This window comes from Tamandua tetradactyla, chromosome 18 (assembly GCF_023851605.1).
Source record: "Tamandua tetradactyla isolate mTamTet1 chromosome 18, mTamTet1.pri, whole genome shotgun sequence".
Lineage (NCBI taxonomy): Eukaryota > Metazoa > Chordata > Mammalia > Pilosa > Myrmecophagidae > Tamandua > Tamandua tetradactyla.
In genome coordinates, this window is record NC_135344.1 from 57,150,614 (window position 1) to 57,173,448 (window position 22,835).

At 34.2% G+C, this 22,835-nt stretch overlaps 1 protein-coding gene across 4 annotated transcripts in view; it reads left to right on the forward strand.

Moving 5' to 3' along the window:
• SS18 (SS18 subunit of BAF chromatin remodeling complex) overlaps positions 1–22,247 on the forward strand; it is a 124,121-nt gene extending 101,874 nt beyond the window's left edge. For all 4 annotated transcript variants that reach the window (XM_077135742.1, XM_077135744.1, XM_077135745.1 and 1 more), the window contains one exon: positions 20,454–22,247. In XM_077135742.1, the coding sequence (XP_076991857.1) occupies positions 20,454–20,480 (27 nt within the window). In that variant the 3' untranslated portion in view covers positions 20,481–22,247. The remainder of the gene's footprint in view (positions 1–20,453) is intronic.
• Positions 22,248–22,835: the final 588 nt, after the last annotated feature.

The window sequence follows — 22,835 nt, forward strand, 5'->3', positions numbered from 1 at the left end:
CTCTGCTCTCTCTGAATCTCCTTCATTCTCCAAAATGTTTCCTCTTTTATAGGACTCCAGAAACTTATCTAGACCTACTCAAATGGGCGGAGACATGTTGTCACCTAATCCAGTTTACCAACCACTCTTGATTAAATCACACCTCCAGGAAGATGATCTAATTACCCTTTCACGCATACAGTATTGAATAGGGATTATTTTGCCTTTATGAAATGGGATTTTGATTAAAACATGACTTTTCTAGGGTCCATACATCCTAGACAACCACTGATCTGCTTTCTGGCACTACAAATTAGTTTGCATTTTCTAGAACTTTATATTAAGGCAGTCATATAGTATATTATGGGTTTTGTCTGGCTTTTCACTCAGCATAGTTATGTTAATATTCATGTTGTTGCATGTATCAAAGGGTAATTCTCTTTTGTTGAATATTTCATCAGACAGATATGACTTAATTTGCTTATCCATTCATTGATAGATGGACAATTGTGTTTCCAGTTTGGGGCTCTTACAGATAAAATGCTATGAATATTTGCGTGCAAGTCTTTGTATGGAATATGCTTTTGTTTTTCTGGGGTATATACCTAGTAGTGGAAATGCTGTATCATATGGAAGGTGAATGTTTAAGTTGTTGAGAAACTGTTTACCTTTTTTTTCCATTTTATATTCCTATTAGTAGTATGTGAGTTTAAGTTCTTCCACATCCTTGCCAGTACTTGTATGGTTAGTCTTTTCAATATTAGGTGTTTTATTAAGTGCTTAATTGTGTGTCATCTTGATTTAATATGCATGTCCCTAAGGACTAACAGTATTACACATCTTTTCATATACTTATTTGCCATCTATGTCTCTTATTTACTGAAGTATCTGTTCAAACCATTTGCTAATCTTTAAATTGGCCTGCTTATTTTTATTGAGTATTGAGAAGTCTGTATATTCTGGATACAAGTTCTTTATCAGACATATGATTTGCAAATATTTTTCTTCCGTTTGTGACTTGTTTCACTTTCTTAGCAGTGTCTTTTGAGGAGAGGAAGTTTTAATATTGAAGAAGTACAATTTATCAGGTTTTTCTTTTGTGGAGCATGCCATTGGTGTTGTGTAAGGAATCCTTACCTAACCCAAGGTCATAAAAGTTTTTTCCTGTGCCTTCATGTAAAGTTTTATATTTTTAGATTTTATATTTAGATCTGTGATGCATTTTAACTTAATTTTTGTGTGTTGTGTGAGGTATGAATTGAATTTTTTTCTCCTCTAAATAAGGTAATTTTTTCCCACGCCCCACTTATTGCAAAGACTACCATTTGTTTATGGAATTGTCTTTTGTACCTTTGTCAGAAATCAGTGGTCCGTAAATGTGTGGGTCTCTTTCTGTTGATCTGTTTGTTTATCTTTACATCAATATCACACTGTCTTGATTAGTATAGTTTTACAATAAGTCTTGAAATTAGGGCTTATTAGTCCCCCAACTTTTTTTTACCATTATTTGGGCACTTTAGGCTTTGCATTTCTATATGAATTTTAGAATGAGCTTGTCAATATCTACATAAAATCTTCAGGGATATTTTTTATTAGAATTACTTTGAAACTATAGATCAATTAGGAGAGAATTGCCACCTTTACATTATGTCAGTGAGTCTTCCAATCCAATAATATGGCATATGTCCCTTTAAAAATTTTTCCAGCAATGCTAAGTATTTTTCAGTGTATAATTGTTCTAGTTTACTAACTTCCAGAATGCAACACACCAGAGATGGATTGGCTTTCAATAAAAGGGGATTTATTTAGTTAAACTGTAGTCCTTCAGAGGAAAGGCAGCTAACTTTCAACTGAGGTTCTTTCTTACATGGGAAGGCACAGGGTGATCTCTGCTGGCCTTCTCTCTGGCCTCTGGGTTCCAAAAACTTTCCCCAGGGTGATTCTTGACTGCATCTCCAAAGGGCTGGGCTGAGCTGCTTGAGCTGTGCTATGTTGAGCTCTCTCATTTAAGCACCGGCCAATTAAATCAAACATAGTTCATTGCAGCAGGCACGCCTCCTAGCCAATTGCAGATGTAATCAGCAACAGATGAGGTTCACATGCAATTGGCTCATGTCTACAGCAATAGAACTAGGCACCTTCAGCTGGCCAGTTTGACACCTGAATCTAACTACCACAATAATCTTCCACAGCTTTTTTTCAGATTTATCCCTAAGTATATTATATTTTTTATTTTTTAATTGTTAGTTCTAGTATATACAAATATAATTTATTTTTTATAAATTTATTGTTAATCTTTTATCAAAACAGAATTCTATTGAATTTTTTACCATTGATATTCATCTTGTCTGTGAATAAAGACAGTCTTGTTCCTTCCTTTTCAATCTGAGTGCCTTTCTGTCTTTTCAATCTGAACCCCTCTAAATCTCTCTCTTTTTTTTTTGCCTCCAATTGTAGTGACCAGAATTTCCAGTATATTGTGAAATAGAAATGGTGATATTGGACATCTTTGTCTTGTAACTGATCTTAGGGGAAAAGCTTGGATAGCTAGGATAAATTCTACTTTTTATATCCTTTTAATATATTTTTAGATTTTATTTGCTAAAATTTTGTTAACAATTCAGTGTCTATGTTCATGAGGAGAATTGTACTATGGTTTTTTTCTTGTAATGTCTTTGGTTTTATTATCAAGGTAATCCTCACCTCATAGATTGAATTGGGAAGAATTTCTCCTTCAGTTTTCTGGAAGGGTTTGTGTAAAATTGGCATTGGTAGATTATTCTTTCTAAAATTTGGTAGAATTCACCGGTGAAGCCATCTGAGGTTGAAGTTCTCTTGGGAAGGTTTTTTTTTTGTTGTTGTTGTTGTTGTTGTTTGTTTCTTTGCATCGGCAGGCACCAAGAATCGAACCCAGGTCTCCAGCATGGCAGGCAAGAACTCTGCGTGCTGAGCCACTGTGTCCTGCCCAGGAAGGTTTTTAATTACAAATTTCATTTCTTTATTAGATATAGAGGTGTTCAAGATTTCTGTTTCTTTTTGAGTAAACTTGTTGTTTGTGTTTTTCAGAGAATTTGTCTTTTTCATCTATGTTGTTGAATAAGTTATTTATTATCTTCTTAATATCTCTAGGGTCTGTAAATGATGTTATCTCATCCCTGACGTTGGTAATTTATGTTCTCATTCCCCTGACTGGCTACAGATTTTTATCTACATTATTGTTCTTTTCAAAAGTTAGCCTTTGTTTTTTTGTTTTTTTTTTTTAACAGAAAGGAAAAAAAAAGAAATTAACACAACATTTAGAAATCATACCATTCTATGTATGCACTCAGTAATTCTTAACATCATCACATAGATGCATGATCATCGTTTCTTAGTACATTTGCATTGGTTTAGAGGAACTAGCAACACAACATAAAAAGATATAAAATGTTAATATAGAGAAAAGAAATAAAAGTAGTAATAATAGTAAAAAAAAAAACCTATAGCTCAGATGCAGCTTCATTCAGTGTTTTAACATGATTACTTTACAATTAGGTATTATTGTGCTGTCCATTTTTGAGTTTTTGTATCTAGTCCTGTTGCACAGTCTGTATCCCTTCAGCTTCAATTACCCATTATCTTACCCTGTTTCTAACTCCTGCTGGACTCTGTTACCAATGACATATTTCAAGTTTATTCTCGAATGTCCATTCACATCAGTGGGACCATACAGTATTTGTCCTTTAGTTTTTGGCTAGACTCACTCAGCATAATATTCTCTAGGTCCATCCATGTTATTACATGCTTCATAAGTTTATCTTGTCTTAAAGCTGCATAATATTCCATCGTATGTATATACCACAGTTTGTTTAGCCATTCTTCTGTTGATGGACATGTTGGCTGTTTCCATCTCTTTGCAATTGTAAATAATGCTGCTATAAACATTGGTGTGCAAATGTTTGTTTGTGTCTTTGCCCTTAAGTCCTCTGAGTAGATACCTAGCAATGGTATTGCTGGGTCGTATGGCAAGTCTATATTCAGCTTTTTGACAAACCGCCAAACTGCCTTCCACAGTGGTTGCACCATTTGACATTCCCACCAACAGTGGATAAGTGTGCCTCTTTCTGCGCATCGTCTCCAGCACTTGTCATTTTCTGTTTTGTTGATAATGGCCATTCTGGTGGGTGTGAGATGATATCTCATTGTGGTTTTGATTTGCATTTCTCTAATGGCCAGGGACATTGAGCATCTCTTCATGTGCCTCTTGGCCATTTGTATTTCCTCTTCTGAGAGGTGTCTGTTCAAGTCTTTTTCCCATTTTGTAATTGGGTTGGCTGTCTTTTTGTTGTTGAGTTGAACAATCTCTTTATAAATTCTGGATACTAGACCTTTATCTGATATGTCCTTTCCAAATATTATCTCCCATTGTGTAGGCTGTCTTTCTACTTTCTTGATGAATTTCTTTGATGCACAAAAGTGTTTAATTTTGAGTAGCTCCCATTTATTTCTTTCTTTCTTCGGTGCTCTTACTTTAGGTTTAAGGTCCATAAAACCGCCTCCAGTTGTAAGATTCATAAGATATCTCCCTACATTTTCCTCTAACTGTTTTATGGTCTTAGACCTAATGTTTAGATCTTTGATCCATTTTGAGTTAACTTTTGTATAAGGTGTGAGATACGGGTCTTCTTTCATTCTTTTACATATGGATATGCAGTTCTCTAGGCACCATTTATTGAAGAGACTGTTCTGTCCCAGGTGAGTTGGTTTGACTGCCTTATCAAAGATCAAATGTCCTTAGATGAGAGGGTCTATATCTGAGCACTCTATTCGATTCCATTGGTAGATATATCTACCTTTATGCCAATACCATGCTGTTTTGACCACTGTGGCTTCATAATATGCCTTAAAGTCAGGCATCGCGAGACCTCCAGCTTCGTTTTTTTTCCTCAAGATGTTTTTAGCAATTCGGGGCAACCTGCCCTTCCAGATAAATTTGCTTATTGGTTTTTCTATTTCTGAAAAATAAGTTGTTGAGATTTTGATTGGTATTGCATTGAATCTGTAGATCAGTTTAGGTAGGATTGACATCTTAATTATATTCAGTCTTCCAATCCATGAACACGGTATGCCCTTCCGTCTATTTAGGTCTTCTGTGATTTCTTTTAGCAGTTTTTTTGTAGTTTTCTTTATATAGGTTTTTTGTCTCTTTGGTTAAATTTATTCCTAGGTATTTTATTCTTTTAGTTGCGATTGTAAATGGGATTCGTTTCTTGATTTCTCCCTCAGCTTGTTCTTTACTAGTGTATAGAAAAGCTACAGATTTTTGAATGTTGATCTTGTAGCCTGCTACTTTGCTGTACTCATTTATTAGCTCTAGTAGTTTTGTTGTGGATTTTTCCGGGTTTTCGACATATAGTATCATATTGTCTACAAACAGTGATAGTTTTACTTCTTCCTTTCCAGTTTTGATGCCTTGTATTTCTTTTTCTTGTCTAATTGCTTTGGCTAGAACTTCCAACACAATGTTGAATACTAGTGGTGATAGTGGACATCCTTGTCTTGTTCCTGATCTTAGGGGGAAAGTTTTCAATTTTTCCCCATTGAGGATGATATTAGCTGTGGGTTTTTCATATATTCCCTCTATCATTTTAAGGAAGTTCCCTTGTATTCCTATCATTTGAAGTGTTTTCAACAGGAAAGGATGTTGAATCTTGTCAAATGCCTTCTCTGCATCAATTGAGATGATCATGTGATTTTTCTGCTTTGATTTGTTGATGTGGTGTATTACATTAATTGATTTTCTTATGTTGAACCATCCTTGCATACCTGGGATGAATCCTACTTGGTCATGATGTATAATTCTTTTAATGTGTTGCTGGATTTGATTTGCTAGAATTTTGTTGAGGATTTTTGCATCTATATTCATTAGAGAGATTGGTCTGTAGTTTTCTTTTTTTGTAATATCTTTGCCTGGTTTTGGTATGAGGGTGATGTTGGCTTCATAGAATGAATTAGGTAGTTTCCCCTCCACTTCAATTATTTTGAAGAGTTTGAGGAGAGTTGGTACTAATTCTTTCTGAAATGTTTGATAGAATTCACATGTGAAGCCGTCTGGTCCTGGACTTTTCTTTTTAGGGAGCTTTTGAATGACTAATTCAATCTCTTTACTTGTGATTGGTTTGTTGAGGTCATCTGTTTCTTCTTGAGTCAAAGTTGGTTGTTCATGTCTTTCCAGGAACCTGTCCATTTCCTCTAAATTGTTGTATTTATTAGCGTAAAGTTGTTCATAGTATGCTGTTATTACCTCCTTTATTTCTGTGATGTCAGTAGTTATGTCAGCCTTTGTTTTTATAGATATTTTTCCCGTTATGTTTTCTGTTTCATTGATTTCTACTCTGAATTTTCCCCCCCTGTTCTTTTGCTTTCTTTGGATTTTATTTGTTCTCCTTTTTCCAATTTCTTATGGAGGGAGCTGAAATCCATTGATTTAAGGCCTTTCCTTTCTAATAAAAGTGTTTGTTTGTATACATTTCCCTCTTAAGTACTGCTTCAGCTGCAATCCCACAAATTTTTGTATGTTGTGTTTTCATTTTCAGTAATTCAGAATTCATTCTGAGTTTTCCTTTGATTTCTTCTTTGATCCAAGAGATACTCAGAAGTTGTTTTAGTTTGCTAATACTGCTGGAGTGGAATATACCAGAAATGAATTAGCTTTTATAAAGGGTATTTATTAAGTTACAAGTTTACAGTTCTAAGGCCATAAAAATGTCCAAACTAAGCCACCCAGGAAAGATACCTTAATTCCAGAGAAAGTGCCAGATGACATATGGGTTTTCTCTGTTACAAAGGGAAGGCTCCTGGCCACCATGTGCTGGTCCTTGTTCCTGATTCTGTTGCTTCCATCTTCTGATTCCAATGCTTCCCTCTTTAAGTGTCTGTGGGCCTTCATTTAGCTTCTCCATGGCAAAACTCTGGGTTCTGGCTTGCTTTGGCATTTTATGAAGGCACAGGGTGATGTCTATTCAGCTCTGCATCTCCAAGCATCTATGTTTAAACATCTGCTTTCTCTGTCAGCACTCCAAACATCTCTGACTTTCTGCATCTATGTCAGCCTTGATTCCTGTGTAGCTTCTTCTGGCTCAAGTCAGTTCCTGGCATTTCCTGGGGTTTGTGTATTTCCAGATGTCTGTGTTTATAATGGCATGTGAGGTTTCTCCAAAATATTCCCCCTTTTAAAGGACTCTAGGAAACTAATCAAGACCCACCTTGAATAGATGGAGTCAGAGCTCCATCTAATAAGGTCACGCCCAACAATTGGGCGTGTCACATCTCCGTGGAAGTAATTTAATCAAAGGATCACACCCATAATTGAGAGGGTCAGTCTCCGTGGAAACAATCCAATCAGAAGTTTCCACCTTAAGTAATAGGTCTGGCTCCACAAGATTGGATCAGAATTAGAATATGACTTTTGTGGGGTACATGATAGTTTTAAACTGGCACAGAAGTATATAGTTTAGTCTTCTAGAAATCTACAAATCTAGTATTTGTAGATTTCTTAGATCTCTTTGTATTATTTATCTAATAAGTTCCATCAGTATAATAGAGCTAATTATTACTTGAATTCTTTTACATTATTAAGATTTGTTTTTTGGTCCAGAGCTTAGTCACTTAGATCAAGTTGGTTAATAATGTTGTTCAAGTTCTCTGTATCCTCACATATTTACTGTTATGTCAATTATTGTAAACAAGAAAAACTGTAATTGTGCATTTGTCTATTCCTTCTTATAGCTCTATCTGGTTTTGCTTTACGTAATTTGAAGTATGTTGTTAGGTGCATAAATGTTTAGGTTTTTTATGTCTTGGTGAATTTGCCTTTTTAACATTATGAAATAACCTTTTTAATCCGTTGTAATATTTTTAGCTCTGAAATCTACCCTGTCTGATATTTACAGTCACACCAACTTTCTTTGGATTAGCCTTATCGTGGTGTGTATTTTTTAACTTATTTGTGTTCAGATTTAAACTATTTTTCATGTAGATAACATACAGTTGGGTCTTGTTTTTTTAACCCAGTCTGGCAATCTCTGCCTTTAAATGGGTTATTTTTACATTTATGTGTAATGCAATTGTTGATTTGGTTAAATCTGTCATCTTGATATTTGTTTTCTGTTTATCTTGTCTGTTCTTTGTTTTCCTTTTTCTCCCTTCTTTTGAGTTGATTTTTTTCATATTTAATAGCTTTATTAATATAATTCACATTCATTATTTGTTAATAAAATTCACACTTCATTGTTTTAAGTTGTACAACCATCATCACAATCTCAGTTTAGAACATTTCACTATCCAAAAAAAGAATCCATGTTCCGATTAGCAGTCCTCATTTTCCTCCAAACACTCTTCTCTGGGCAACAACTAATCACTTTTTGTCCCTTTAGATTGACCTATTCTGGACATTTAAGACAAATGGAATCTTACAGTATGTGGTGTTTTGTGATTGACTTCTTCCACTTAGCATAATGTTTTTAAGGATCATACTTGTTGTAGCTTGTATCAGTACTTCATTCTTAGAATGTTCAAATATTATTCCATTGTATCAATATGCTCCACATTTTGTTTATTGATTCCTCTGTTTATGGATATTTGGTTGTTTCCACTTTTTGAGTATTGTGAATAATGCTTTATGAGCAATTGTATACATGTTTTTGTTTGAGCATCTGCTTTTTCATTCTTTTGAGTTATATCCCTAGAAGTAGAATTTCTGGGTCACGTAATTCTGTTTTTGAGTTACTGAGGTACCACCAAATTGTTTTACACAGTAGCTATACCATCTTACATTCCCACTAGCAGTGTACAGGGTTTCCTGTTTTTCCACATCCTCACCAAAAATTTTTCTATTTTTTAATTATGATCATCTTATGTTGATGTGAAGTGGTACTTCAGTGTGGTTTTCATAGGCATTTCTTTCATAAATAATGGTATTGAGCAATTTTTAAATCTGCTTTTTAGCTGTTTGTGTATCTTCTTTGAAAAAGTATGTATTCAAGTCCTTTGCCCATTTTTTGTTTTTATGGAAAAAAATTTAAAGCTTTATTTGAAGTTGTAAAAGAACTTTCTTAGTTACACTTGTTATCCCCCTTTTGGTCAAGATGAAATTGTTGATTCCCTGGTACCAGGGCTGGCTTTGCCCATTTTTAAATTGGATTGTTTATCTTTTTGTTGTTGAGTTGTGAGATTTCTTTATATATTCTGAATATTAGAATGTCTTAGTTAACCAGGGTGCTAAGATAAATACCACACAATGAGTTGGCATAACAATAGGAATACATTGGCATGCAGTTTCAATTTCAGAGCCTAGAAGGTTTGCTTCCTTCTGGGTCAGTGCATTTCTTGACTTTCCTGTCACATGGTGATGTCTTCTGTCTTTTCTTCTGGGTTCCGACTGATTCCCAGCTTCCATCTCCTCCCCTTGTCTTCCTGTAAATTTCTTCTGCTTATAAAAGACTGCAGTTATCTAAAACTCACCTCATTCAGTTGGGCCTCCCATCCTAACAAAAACAGCATCTTCATAAGATCCCATTACAGTGGGCTCCCACAGGAATGCATCTAAGACTTAAGAACATGTGTGTTTTTTTTTTTTTTGGTGGTGGGGTACATAATTCAGTCTACCACAGTTCCCTCTGAACCCCAGAAAGATGTGTTCTTCCCATATGCAAAATACATTCATCCATCACAACATCTCAAAACATAAGCCATTTTAGAACAACTCTAAATCTACAATCTTATCAGAATCAATTATGGGCATGGTCTGTCCTGGGGCAAAATACCTCTCTATTTGTGAACTTGTGAAACCTAGAAAACAAGTTACCTGCTTTCAAGATACAGTGGTGGTACAGGCAAAGTATAGGTATTCCCATTCCAGAGAGGAAAAATTGGAAGGAAAACAAGTCTCATGAGTCCCAAATAACTCTGAAACCCAGCAGGGTAAATTTCCTTAGAATTCAAGTTCTGAGAATCATTTGTGGGTCAATGCTTTGTCCTCCAGGTCTGATGGAGCATTCGCTATACCCATTACAAGTGCTTGTGCAGTGGCCATGCTTTCTCTGAATGCTGGGGTCTGGTCCCCAACCTCTCTGAGCACTGGAGTGTTGTCATCATCTGCCTGAAACCTGGAGTGTGTATCCCTTACCTAGAAGTAGAATTTCTGAGTCTTAGAAACCATACAGGCATAGACCTTACTCTTTTTGAGCTTTGGGGTGGAAGCCACACTCTCCCTGAATGTTGGGGTGGGAGTTGGACAGAAGGCTTGCCCTCTCCAAGCATTGGGACATACCCGCCTTTGTCATATAAATGGAAGGGCTCTCTCTGTCTCTTGGCCCAAGGAAATCTTTTCATTTCAGACCTCTGCTTCCATAGTTCTGCCTTGAAATCATTTTTTCCTTCAGTTCATCCTATTTCTTTACATTTAAGTCCAGGATAGAAGCCCTTCAGTTCACACAAATTTCACAAAATCCTTGTTGACTTTGTATACACTTCAAGGTGGGCCAAGCTATCAGACAAGAGTATTTTCCACTGATCCTTCCAAGATAACTGTATTTCCAATCTTGTCTTCCTCTGAGTTTTCTGACTGGATCCATTGTTCATTCTCATCCTCTTTAGCTAAGGACAGTTTATTTAAACTCTCATGTGAAATCCTGTTCCTTTGGGTCTTGTTTACCAGAAGGTCAGGGGAGGGTCCTGATAGAGCTGAGAATTTTCCAAATCATCAATCACTGGTTCCTTTGTGTTTAAGAAATCAGTTCTCAGCTAATTCCTTTCCTCTCTCATTTTGTTCTAAGCTGCAAGGAGAAACCAGCTGCAGCCTCCACATTTAGCTTGGAAACTTCCTCAACTAAATATCCACGTCCATCATTTAAAAATTCCACTTCAATCCAACACTAGTACCCAATTTTGCAAAGTTCTCTACTACTTTATAGCAAGGACTGCCTATCCTCCTGCTTCTAATAACAGTCATTATTTTCTTCTACAGCCTCACCAGAAGTAGCATTAATGTCCATATTTTCTGCCAACAGTGTCTTGAAGGCAAACTAAGTTTTTTCTGTCAAGTGCTTCACAATTATTCTAGCTTCTACTCATTACCCAATTCCAACTCTCTTTCTACATTTTTAGGTATTTGTAAAGCACCCCACTTTCTGGTACCAAAAATTGACTTCATTTACTGTTCTGCTAAGACAAAGAGCACCCAGTGGGTTAACTTAACAACAGGAATTGATTGGCTCACAGTTCCAGAAGCTGGAAGGCTTGCTTCCTGCTGGAGTTAATAACATTCTTGCTAGCCAGCAATCCTTGGGTTTCTTGGCTTTCCCATCATGTGGCGGTGTCTTCTCTTTTCTCTTACAGGTTCCTGCTGACTTCTGGTTTCCAGCTCTTCCCTATGGATTTCTCTGACTGTATCTGAATATCTTCTGCTTAGAAAGACTCCTTTAATCAGATTAAGGCCCACACATCATTCAGTTAAGCTATAACCCAACTAAAACAGCATCTTAAAGAGATCACATTTACAGTATGCTCACATCTGCATGTGAACATGTGTTTTTTTTCTCAACCTACCTCCCATACCCCATATAAAACTGTATATAGTTTGGGAATATTTTCTCCCACTTTGTGGGTTGTCTTTTTTTCACTTTTTGGTAGTCATTTGATGTACAAAATGTTAAACTTTGGTGAAGTTTAAATCTATTTTTTCTTTTGTTTCTTGTGTTTTTCTGTCACATGTAGGAAAGCATTGCTAAATCCAAGATCATGAAGATTTACCCTTATCTTTTCCTCTAAGAATTTTTATAGTTTTAGCTTTTACATTTAGGCTTTTATCTACTTTGATAAGGATAGGAGAGAAGGATTCAAGTTAATTCTTTTATACTTGCCTAGCCAGTGGTTCTGGTACCATTTGTCTTAGACTACAAAAAGACTATTGTTTCCCCCATTGAATGTCTTGGCACCCTTGTTGAAAATCACTTGACCGTAGACACGTGGGTTTATTTCTAGACTTTCAGTTCTGTTCCATTGATCAATATGTTTGTCTTTCTGCCAGAATGCAATATACCAGAACTAGAATGACTTTTAAAAAGGGAAATTTATTAAGTTGCAAGTTTACAGTTCTAAAGCTGTGAAAATGTCCCAATTAAAGCAAATCTATAAAAATGTCCAAAGTAAGGCACCAGCAAGAGGTTACCTTCACTCAAGAAAGGCTGATGAAGTTCAGGGTTTCTCTCTCAACTGAAAAGGCAGATGGTGAACATGGTAACGTCTGCTATCCAGGCTTCTTGTTTCATGAAGCTCCCCCAGGGGTATAGTCCTTCTTCATCTCCAAAGGTCTCTAGCTACATAGGCTCTCATGGTTCTTGTGGCTCTGAAGTGGCTCTTTCCCAAAATGTTTCCTCTTTTAAAGAATTCCAGTAAACTAACTAGGACCTACCTGGAATGGGTGGAGTCACAGCTCCTAATCAGAGGTTAATACCCACAATTCGGTGAGCCGCCTCTCCACAGAGATAATCTAATCAAGTTTCCGACCTACAGTACTGAATAGGAATTAAAAGAAACGGCTGCCTACGAGAGATGGATCAGGATTAAAACATGGCTTTTCTAGGGTACATGTTCCTTTCAAACCAGCACACCATTGCTTTGTAGTAAGTTTTTTTTTTATGGAAAGAGAAGACAGATTAGGTTGAGTAGGCAGAGCACAAAGATTTTTTTTTATTAATAAAAAAAAATTAACTAACACAACATTTAGAAATCATTCCATTTTGTAGTAGGTTTTGACGTTGCAAGTCCTCCACATTTGTTGTTCTTTTCAAAATTCTTTTGGCCATTCTGGGTCCCTTGAAATTCCCTGTGATTTCTAGAATTAGCTTGTTGATTGCTACAAGGAAGTCATCTAGAATTCTGGTAGAGATTACATTGAATCTGTAGATCATTTTGTGGAATGGTCACATCCGAATAGTAATTCTTCCTATCTGAGAACATGGGATGTTTTTCCAATCATTTGGATCTTTTTAAATTACTTTCGTCAGTGTTTTCACAGCATAAGGTTTGTACTACTTTTTTTTTTTAATTTGTACAGTCTTTTATAATTGCTTAGAAAATTGAATTTGTCATTGAGATTCTCTCAAAAAAGAAATCTCCCAGCCCAGGTGGTTTCACTGAAGAATTCTGTTACATGCATAAAGAAGGAATAACACCAATTAGACACACACTTTTCTAGAAAATTGAAGAAAGAAGCACTTCCCAATTCATTTTACAAAATTAGTATTACTATGATACCAAAACCAGGCAAAGATAGTGAAAAAGGCAAACTACAAACCAATATCCTTCATAAAAGTAGATGCAAAAATATGTAGCAAAATATTAGCAAATAGAATTTAGCAAGGTATAAAAAGAATTATACACTATGGCCAACTAGTTTATTCCATAAATTCAAGGCTAGTTCAATATTCCAAAATTAATTAATATAATCCACCATATTAATAGGCCAAAGAAGAAAAATTACATGATCCTATAATCAACCCCAAAAAATCTTTTGACAAAATTCAATGTTAATTCATACTAAAAATTCTCTGAAAATAAGTATTCAGGGGAACTTCTTTCCCCCTGCATGACTACCCCTGGACGGCTCATAAAACCCTTAAATTGAACAAGTCCTGAATAAAATTTATGAGCTCCTAGGTTTGTACTACTTTTGTTGAATTTTTTTTCTTAAGTATTTTATTTTTTTGATGCTGTCTTATTTTCTTAGGCCTGCCATAACACATACCAAAAACTAGGTGGCTTTAACTACAGAAATTTATTGCCTTACAGTCCTGCAGGCTAAAAGTCTAAAACCAATGTTTCAGCAGGACTGTGCTTCCTATGAAGTCTGTAGGGAAGAATCTAAGACTCTGTTCCATGCCCATCTCTCCTTTTCATGGTGACTTGCTTGCAGTCCATGATATTTTCTCCTTTGCACATGGTGTTTCCCCTTTGTCTAGTTGTGTACAATTCTCCCTTTCCTATATGGATATCACTCATTTATATTAGGATCCTCCCTAATCTAGGTTGGCTTCATATTAACTCAAACATCTTCAAAGACCCTACTTCCAGTTAACATTTACAGGACTTGGCGTTGGGACTTGAACATGTCTTTTTTGAACAATTCAACCCATAACATGTTGTTGCAAATTGAATTGTTTCTTCATTTCTATTTTTTTGCATGGGCAGGTTTTTTTTTTTTTTTGCTCTATTTTTTTTTTTGCATGGGCGGGCAGGCACTGGGAATCGGACCTGGGTCTCCGGCATGACAGGTGAGAATTCTGCCAGTGAGCCACCATCACACCACTGTCTTCATTTTATTTTTAGATTGTTCTTTAACAGTACATAGAAATTTGATGATTTTTGTGTATTGATCTTGCTGAACTCACTTATTAGTTCTAATAGTTTTCTTGTGAATTCCTTAGAATTTTCTATCATGTCATCTGTGAATAGATGTATTTTTACTTCTTCCTTTCTAATCTAGATGTCTTTTATTTCTTTCTCTTACTTGTTTGTCTTGACTAGAACTTCTAGTGCAATCTTTAATAGAAGTAGCAAGAGTGGGCATTGTCATTTTCCTGATCTTGGAAGCATCCAGTCTTTCACCATTAAGTTTGATGTTATGAATTGATTACTTTTTATGATTTCATTTTATCTGCTTTGTTAGATCATTATAACTATTTTGTTATTTTACTGGTTGCGTTAGGGTTTATAGTGTACATCTTTCAGTTCTCACGTTTTGTCTTCAAGTATTTTATGCCATTTTCTATATAAGAACCATACAATAATATACTTGTTTTTTTTCATGACCTTTGTGTTATTGTTGCATAATTTACTTCTACATGTGGTTATAAATGCCACAGAATAAGAGATTTGTTTGTGTGTTTAAAAGGTCAACTATCCGTTAGAGATTTAAACAACAAGAAAAAATTTTACTTGCTTACCTATGTAGTTACTGTTTCTAGTGCTCTTCATTCCTATGTGTAGATTGATATTTCCATCTGATATCATTTTTCTATGCCTAAAGGAGTTCCCTCAATATCTTATAATGCAGGTCTTCTGGCATTACATTCTTTAAACTTTTTTATGTCTGAAAAATCTGTATTTCACCTTCATTTTTAATTTTTATTATTTTTTATTTATTTATTTATTTTTAATTAAAAAAATTAACTAACACAACATTTAGAAATCATTCCATTCTACATATGCAATCAGTAATTCTTAATATCATCACATAGATGTATGATCATCATTTCTTAGTACATTTGCATCGATTTAGAAAAATAGCAAGACAACAGAAAAAGAAATAAGATGATAATATAGAGAAAAAAATAAAAATAAAAAATACAAAAAATATATATAAAAAACAAACAAACAACAAAAAAAAACTATAGCTCAGATGCAGCTTCATTCAGTGTTTTAACATAATTATATTACAATTAGGTAGTATTGTGCTGTCCATTTTTGAGTTTTTGTATCTAGTCCTGTTGCACAGTCTGTATCCCTTCAGCTCCAATTACCCATTATCTTACCCTGTTTCTAACTCCTGCTGGACTCTGTTACCAATGACATATTCCAAGTTTATTCTCTAATGTCAGTTCACATCAGTGGGACCATACAGTATTTGTCCTTTAGTTTTTGGCTAGTCTCACTCAGTATAATGTTCTCTAGGTTCATCCATATTATTACATGCTTCATAAGTTTATTCTGTCTTAAAGCTGCATAATATTCCATCGTATGTATATACCACATTTTGTTTAGCCACTCGTCTGTTGATGGACATTTTGGCTGTTTCCATCTCTTTGCAATTGTAAATAATGCTGCTATAAACATTTCACCTTCATTTTTTAAAGGTATTTTCTCTGGATGTGGACTACTAGGTTGACCTTTTTTTTTCTTTCAGCACTTTAAAGACATTGCTCCACTGTCTTCTCACTTAAAGTTGTTTCTTAGGGGACATCTGCTTGCATTTTTATTTTTTGATAATATATTTTTTACTCGGGCTGATTTTAAGGTTCTACCTTTATCACATAGTTTGAAAAAAATTCCCCTTGCTCATATTGTTTAGAGCAATTTGATTAGAACATAGCTTGGCATAGATTTCGTCATGGTTCTTATACTTATGCTTTATTCAGCTTCTAGGGTCTGTGGCCTTAAGATTTTCATAAGATTTGGAATATTTTTGGTCAAACATCTTTCCTGGCTCTACTTTCCACTCATTTCTCCTCTAGACTCCAGTAGCATGTATATTAATAGGCTGCTTAAAGTTCTCCCCAAGCTCACTGATCCTTTGTTCGTTTTTTTTTAAGTTCTCTTTTTTTTTCTGTTTCATTTTGATAGTTTTATTACTATTTCTTAAAGTTCACTAATCTTGTTCATTGTCTCATCTGCCTTTAATCCTTTCCAAGGTATTTTTTTCATCTCAGACATTGTTGCTTGCTTCTTTAGAAGTTCAATTTGCTTAACTTTTTTGACGTAAGAAATACAAGTATAATAATTTTTCACATATGTGCTAATTCTAACATCTGTATCTGTTCTGGGTTGGTTTTGATTGATTTTTTTCACCTCATTATGAATTATAATTTCCTCCTCCTTTGTATGTCATATATTGTGAATTTTACTTTGTTGAGAAATAGATATATTTGTATTCCTAGAAATATTCTTGAGCTTTGTTTTGGGATGCATAAGTAAGTTAAAAACAGCTTGATCCCTTTGGGATTGCTTTTAACATTTGCTAGGCAGAACGAGAGTGTTTAGTGTAGGGTTAATTTTTCTACTACCGAGGTAAGACGCTTTGGAGTATTCTACCTAATACCTTGTGAATTATGAAGTTTTTCATCCTGGCTGTTGGGAATAGACATTAATTCTTTTCCTGTTTGAATGCAAAGTATTACTTCCTCTAATCCTTTTGGGTGTTACTTTCCCAAGTCTTTGGTGTTTTCCTTGCATGCATTGGCTTATCATAACTGTACTGAATATGTAAGGAGTATCCTCTGCAGATATCCACAGATCTCTTTCTCTTTCTATGCAGTTCTCTGATGTTCTGTCCTATAAACCTTAGCTACCTTGGTCTGTCTGGACTCTCAGCTTCATCTCCTTAATTCAGGGCATTTGGCAGTCTCAGCCTCAGTTCCCCCTCCATGGGCTATGGCCAGGAATCTCTCAAGGCGGTAATCTGAGATAATTAGAAGGGCTCACTACATTTGTTTTCCATCTCTCAGAGATCATTGTCCTTTGTTGGACAGTGTTCAGTTTCCTGTGTAAATTGTTTCATGTTTTGTGTGTTTCAGGCTGGAGGGTATGTCCATCTTCATGGAAACATGCCTTTATTTTTCTGGATACTGTTTCTTTCCAGTGAACAGATTATTTAATTATTTCTTATTGTTGTAGTCCTCTTCCTTAGGTTGTAAGCTCTTTAGAGGCATCAGCTCTGCCTTTTTTTAAAATTACTGTTGAGTCTCCAGCACGTAGTGAAACATAGCCAGTAGTCAATAAATATTGGTGAATAAAGTATAAATAAATGAATAAATGAGGCCATTACTCCCTAGATTAGAAGTCATCATAATAAAAACTATTGTGAAGGAGTGATTTTAAGACTTTTAATTGACTAGATAAATGGAATAAAAACCAGAAATTTAAAGGTGATTGGTATTGGTCAAGTTTCTAGCCTACAGACTCGTCTCATTCAGTACACTCTCCCTAGTCAATCTCATCTACTGTTGTGGTTTCAATTTATCATTCTGTTGACTCCCAAATCTCAATTTCTAGTCTACATCTCTCTTCTGGCAATCAAATGCCTATTGAACATCTACACCTAAATGTATCATAGGTATATCAATTTAGTATAACCAAAACAAATTTAAATGCTGTGTTTGATTTTTAAGTCTCTCTCCCTAACCCTCTTCTCGTCTAATAAATGCCAAAGTCCTGTTGCTACTCTCTCCTAAAAAGCTCTTGAATCCATTCACTTCTTTGTAACCTCCTTCTTTATTTTAGTTTAGTCCATTTTCATTTCCTCTCTTCATCACAATAGGGTCCTCCTAAAGTATTCTTGCTTCCTTTCCCACTTACTCTTTACACTCTATTCAGAGGAATTTTCATCTATAAAATAGAGTTAATATTTACTGCATTGCATAGGTTATAAATGGACATACATTTTTTACAGTGTCTAACACACACTAAACTCATATTGTTGAGGTATGTTGAGTTAGCTCTTGCTAATGTGAGCCAGTGTTCTTTTTCACTATAGCTTCAAGCTGTTTCTTACCAAACAGATCTTAATTTCTACTCATTATGTATATTCATTCAAACTGTTGATTTCCCTAAACAGTCTGTATTTTTCACTGTTCTTTGCCTTACCTGTTTTTTCTATTTGAATTGTCCGCTTTTCTTTTCTCTGCTATTCAAATCTTACTAATTTCTTAAAATGCTCATATTGTCTGAAATATTTTTGTAATTATTTTAACCTGTTAATCTTTTCTTTTCTGAACACGTGTAGAACTTATCTTCTGTTTAGTAATTGCACTTTAATTATTTATAAATATCACCTATGTTCTTTAAATTTATAACAATGAGGAGCACATAATATTTGCTCAATAAATGTTTATGATTGCTTAAATATAATTTATTTGACCTATATTATTTAAAAGTCTTATATATCAGGCATTCTTTAAGACTTAAGGTGTAAGGATGGATGAACCTGTACCCTGTCAAGTAATTTGTAATATAATAGATAAATTATAGCTTATATTTGTTTAACACAGTGGTTTTCAACCTCAACTTTCCTATCATTTACGTGTGCAATAATTTTCATCATGCATATCTCATTACAACATATTCACTAGGGGAGCATTTCCAAATACTCATTGATTTATAATTCTTTATAATTTAAAAAACTCTTTCTCATGTCCTCTCTTATTTAAGTGCCGTAACAAATAAATGAAGTAAGAATTAATGAAGCCATTAATGAAATAGAAATTGAAATCCAGAGAGGTGGATGTTACTGTCCCATCTTAACCAGTGAAGAAACCGCATCTGAGGGAGCTTGTTCAGATTCAAATAGAAAATTAACATAAAGGTGGAATTTAAACTTGTCTTTGGTATCTAGGTAATTTAACAACTTCAATACTTATCAAAATTTTGCCTATGAGGTTTAATTTACCCGTTGCTCATCCCTACACCCAGGTGCACACTAGTTAGAGCATTTTACAGCAAATCCTAGGTAAGATGACATTTTTATCTATAAATACTTCAAGATCATTATTGACTTTAAATTTCACTAAATACAACTTCGTAAACTTTAATCGTGTTTGTGGTGCATTTTTCTATTAGGTATGTACTGAATGGGTGAAACTCAAGAGATTTCCAAGTATATCTACTTCTATGGAAATGTAAACGTTAAGGGTACTATTTCTTATGGTATAGAAGTATTTCAACTATAGAATACTTTCATGATATAAAGTAATGAAAGTGACTTGTAGTGGAAATTTAGCCAAAGGACAGATGCAGGTAATTATGTTTTTTGAATGAATGCTTTTCTTCGAAAAAAAAGATGCTTTTATAAGTCTTTTAAAATATTAAACATATTTAAGAACTTTTTATTTGAGAGTTTATTATTTATCTCATAGTATGTCCCTTTTTTCCTTCTAGCTTTCTTCTTCTGTTTAGAGAAAAAGATATTTCGTCTTTCCTCCAAAAGCTAACTTAACAAATATATACTAGATATTATTTGTCTATCCCTTGGGATTTTGCTATTTTGTTCATCACCTCTTTTATAGCTGTACTCTTTCTTTCTCACCCATCCCTTCAGCTTTCAGGCCTTCTGGTTTACCTCATTAAAAATAATAAAATCAAGATAGCTGCCTGTCTATATTTCTCTGCTGACACTTCACTGACCTCATGGGAAGGTCCAAGTTCTTTAGCTTGGCTAATAAGTTCTTTAACCTCTATTTCTCAGGTATCTTTCTATCCTCACCTGCCATTTATCCTAAGTACCCTTGAGGTTGTTAATTCATCATAGTGAGTATAATAAGCTAAATAGTTATAAAGTTGTGACCTTAGCATATAATTTATATACTGATATATACCATATCAGTGTTTATAAATAGAATCTCTCACTTACTCTTGCTCAATTCAACAAAATTCATCAAACATTTAAGTTCCTCCAGTGTGACAGGTACTATTCTAGGCTCATTTGCTAGTCTTTTGAATATTTAGGTCTGTGAAATTAATTCTTGCATAATTAGGACTATGAAATTAATTTGCAATTAAATGTAATTTCAGAAGAAATTGCAGAGTGATACTACATACCTAATATATAAATTATTTGTTTTGGGTACAGTTGTATTTGTATTATATAACAGCTTATAAAAAAGACATGTTTGTAATTTTCTGTGCCAAACTATCTAATTATATTTTTAAATCTTATCTTTTAGGGACAGTATGGAAATTACCAGCAGTGAAAAAATACCTGCATTCTACTAGCCAATATCTATTAGTAGCCATATTGTCACCTCAGCACTGTGGACACCTCCCTGTGAAGAGATCCTTCCATTCCATATAGTTTTTGGAAAAACCTTGTGGATAAGTGGTTGTTTCATCAGTAAGCAGCCTTTGTGGCTTAGTTGTAAAAGGCTTTAGTAATTCAAAAATACTCTTGATTTCACATTTCTACTCTAGATGGCAACATTGCACAGAAAATGCAATGACATAACCAATTTGCAGTGATTTCAGAACTGTGTTTCAAACGGACTGTTACAGACTGAAAGGTGTGAACAGCTTTGTATGTTTATGAAGGTTAAGGGAATTTAATACTTTTCCACAGATTCTTTTGTAAGGGGAAGAGGGAAATGTACACTTTTTACAGTAGCAATATTTTGTATATTATGCTTATTTTGTGTGGTAAATATGCAAGGCGGCACGCTATGTGCTGGGCAGAATCATAAATCCTCTGTTAACGTGGGTTGGAGCATGGTTGATGCTTGATTTTGTTGGTCTCAAAATGGTGCACTATAAAGATAAAGATGAGGGAGAAGACAAAGCACATCATATGTCCACTGTTGTTTTCTTTTAGAGGAAATTTAAATCCCTTTTATCTATTAGATAATTAAGGGCACTATGATAGAGTTTTGTGTAAGAAAGACATTTTTAAAAAATGCCTTCCCATTTTGTGGATTAAAACTTTTTTATAATAATCATTTATAATACAGTTTAAAAATGTGAGGCAGTAAGAATTACTTTCATGTTCGATCTGAAGAATTTTTGGTAACAGTTTCATGTAAATGAAGTGGTAATCAGAATCTTCTCCTAAAATAGCAATAACTGAAAATGGAAGTATTAATTTTACCTTGTTTGATTAATCAGGGAATTTAGTAAGTAATACCAGGATTTTATAGATGATATTAAAGAAGAGTCCACACTGATGCAGTAATTTTATTTTTAACATTAGAAGGATAATTGGTTTATATAATAAAATAGTTCAGGAAACTTTACAACCTTTGTTTCAACTTTCTTATCTAGAAATAATGCCATTTATAAAAGAACACTTTTCCATTTTTCCGTTTTTTAGGTTGGTAAACATAAGACAGATATGTTTAAGAAAATGCTTATTGATGAGATTTTATTCTGATCTCTAGTAAAAGCATAAAAGTTGCATGCTAGCTTTCTTTGTTTAGGATCATGACATATTTAACCATTATATGAGACTATTCTGTATCTGATTGTTTTAACTAACTTCAAGGATAACTGCATTGGTCCAGGAAAGCATGCAATGGGAAGTTATAACCAGAATTATGTAGGCCTTATTTGAAAACATCTAGCCCAAAGGTAAGTTGCTATTTTCATCACAGTTGCCTATGTCTGGGGAATAGATGTATTCTTTTATAATTGAATTTTTTTCCCACTTCTAATCTGAAATAAAACAGAAAGAGTACCTTAAATTTGAATAAGCAAAACATAACTGTCTCAGCATATTATAATCAAAAGGAGGAATTTCAGTGTGTGTGTGTGTGTATGAGAGCGGGAGCATGTGTTTTAAGGTCAGAATAGGGTTTTTTTTTTACAAGTTGGTCAGTAGAAAATGGACATCAAAGTTTGAACAAATAGAACATGGTCAGCCTTACTGTGATTGAAATGCTTATAGATTCTGTGCAGTTTTCCACCACTATGTACTTTGTTGCTATTTAAACTATATCAACTCTAACGGAAAAATAAATTATTTGTGATTTTAATTTTCTCATTTGTTTCTTTAAATTAGATCTCTTTGACTCGCTTATTTTGTCTGGAGATTATGCAGTTTGTTTTTTTATGTAAGTTATTCCAGTACAAGCAGATAGTATTTGTATTCTAGGACTTTTATCACAATTCTCTTGCCATGCCAAGTTAATTAGAATTAACTATTCAGTAATCAGCATGTTATATAGGCTGTTTGTTTCAGAATTCTTTCTCTGAAAATGAAGTCCATGAGGCTATAATCAAGATGACTGAATTAGATAAATTAGTTAAGGAGACAAAATTGTACTGAACCCAACCTCATGTAGATATGTTATCTCATTTGAAATAAGCTCAATTGACATTAAGAAATAATTTGTCTTACCAACCCATCTTCTGTTGTCTTATTCTCCTTTTAATGGAAACTAAAATTGCAATTTTAATAAGCAGAATTTCCTCCAGGACTTCCTTCCTGGAGACTAGTACATTTGCAAGGTTTAATTGTTTTATAACAGTCTTATTTCGTAAAAGTTTTTAATTGGTGGTGACAAAAATTACATTACTCTTTTGATACTTGGTAAGAAGAATAACTTTACTTTACTTGTAGC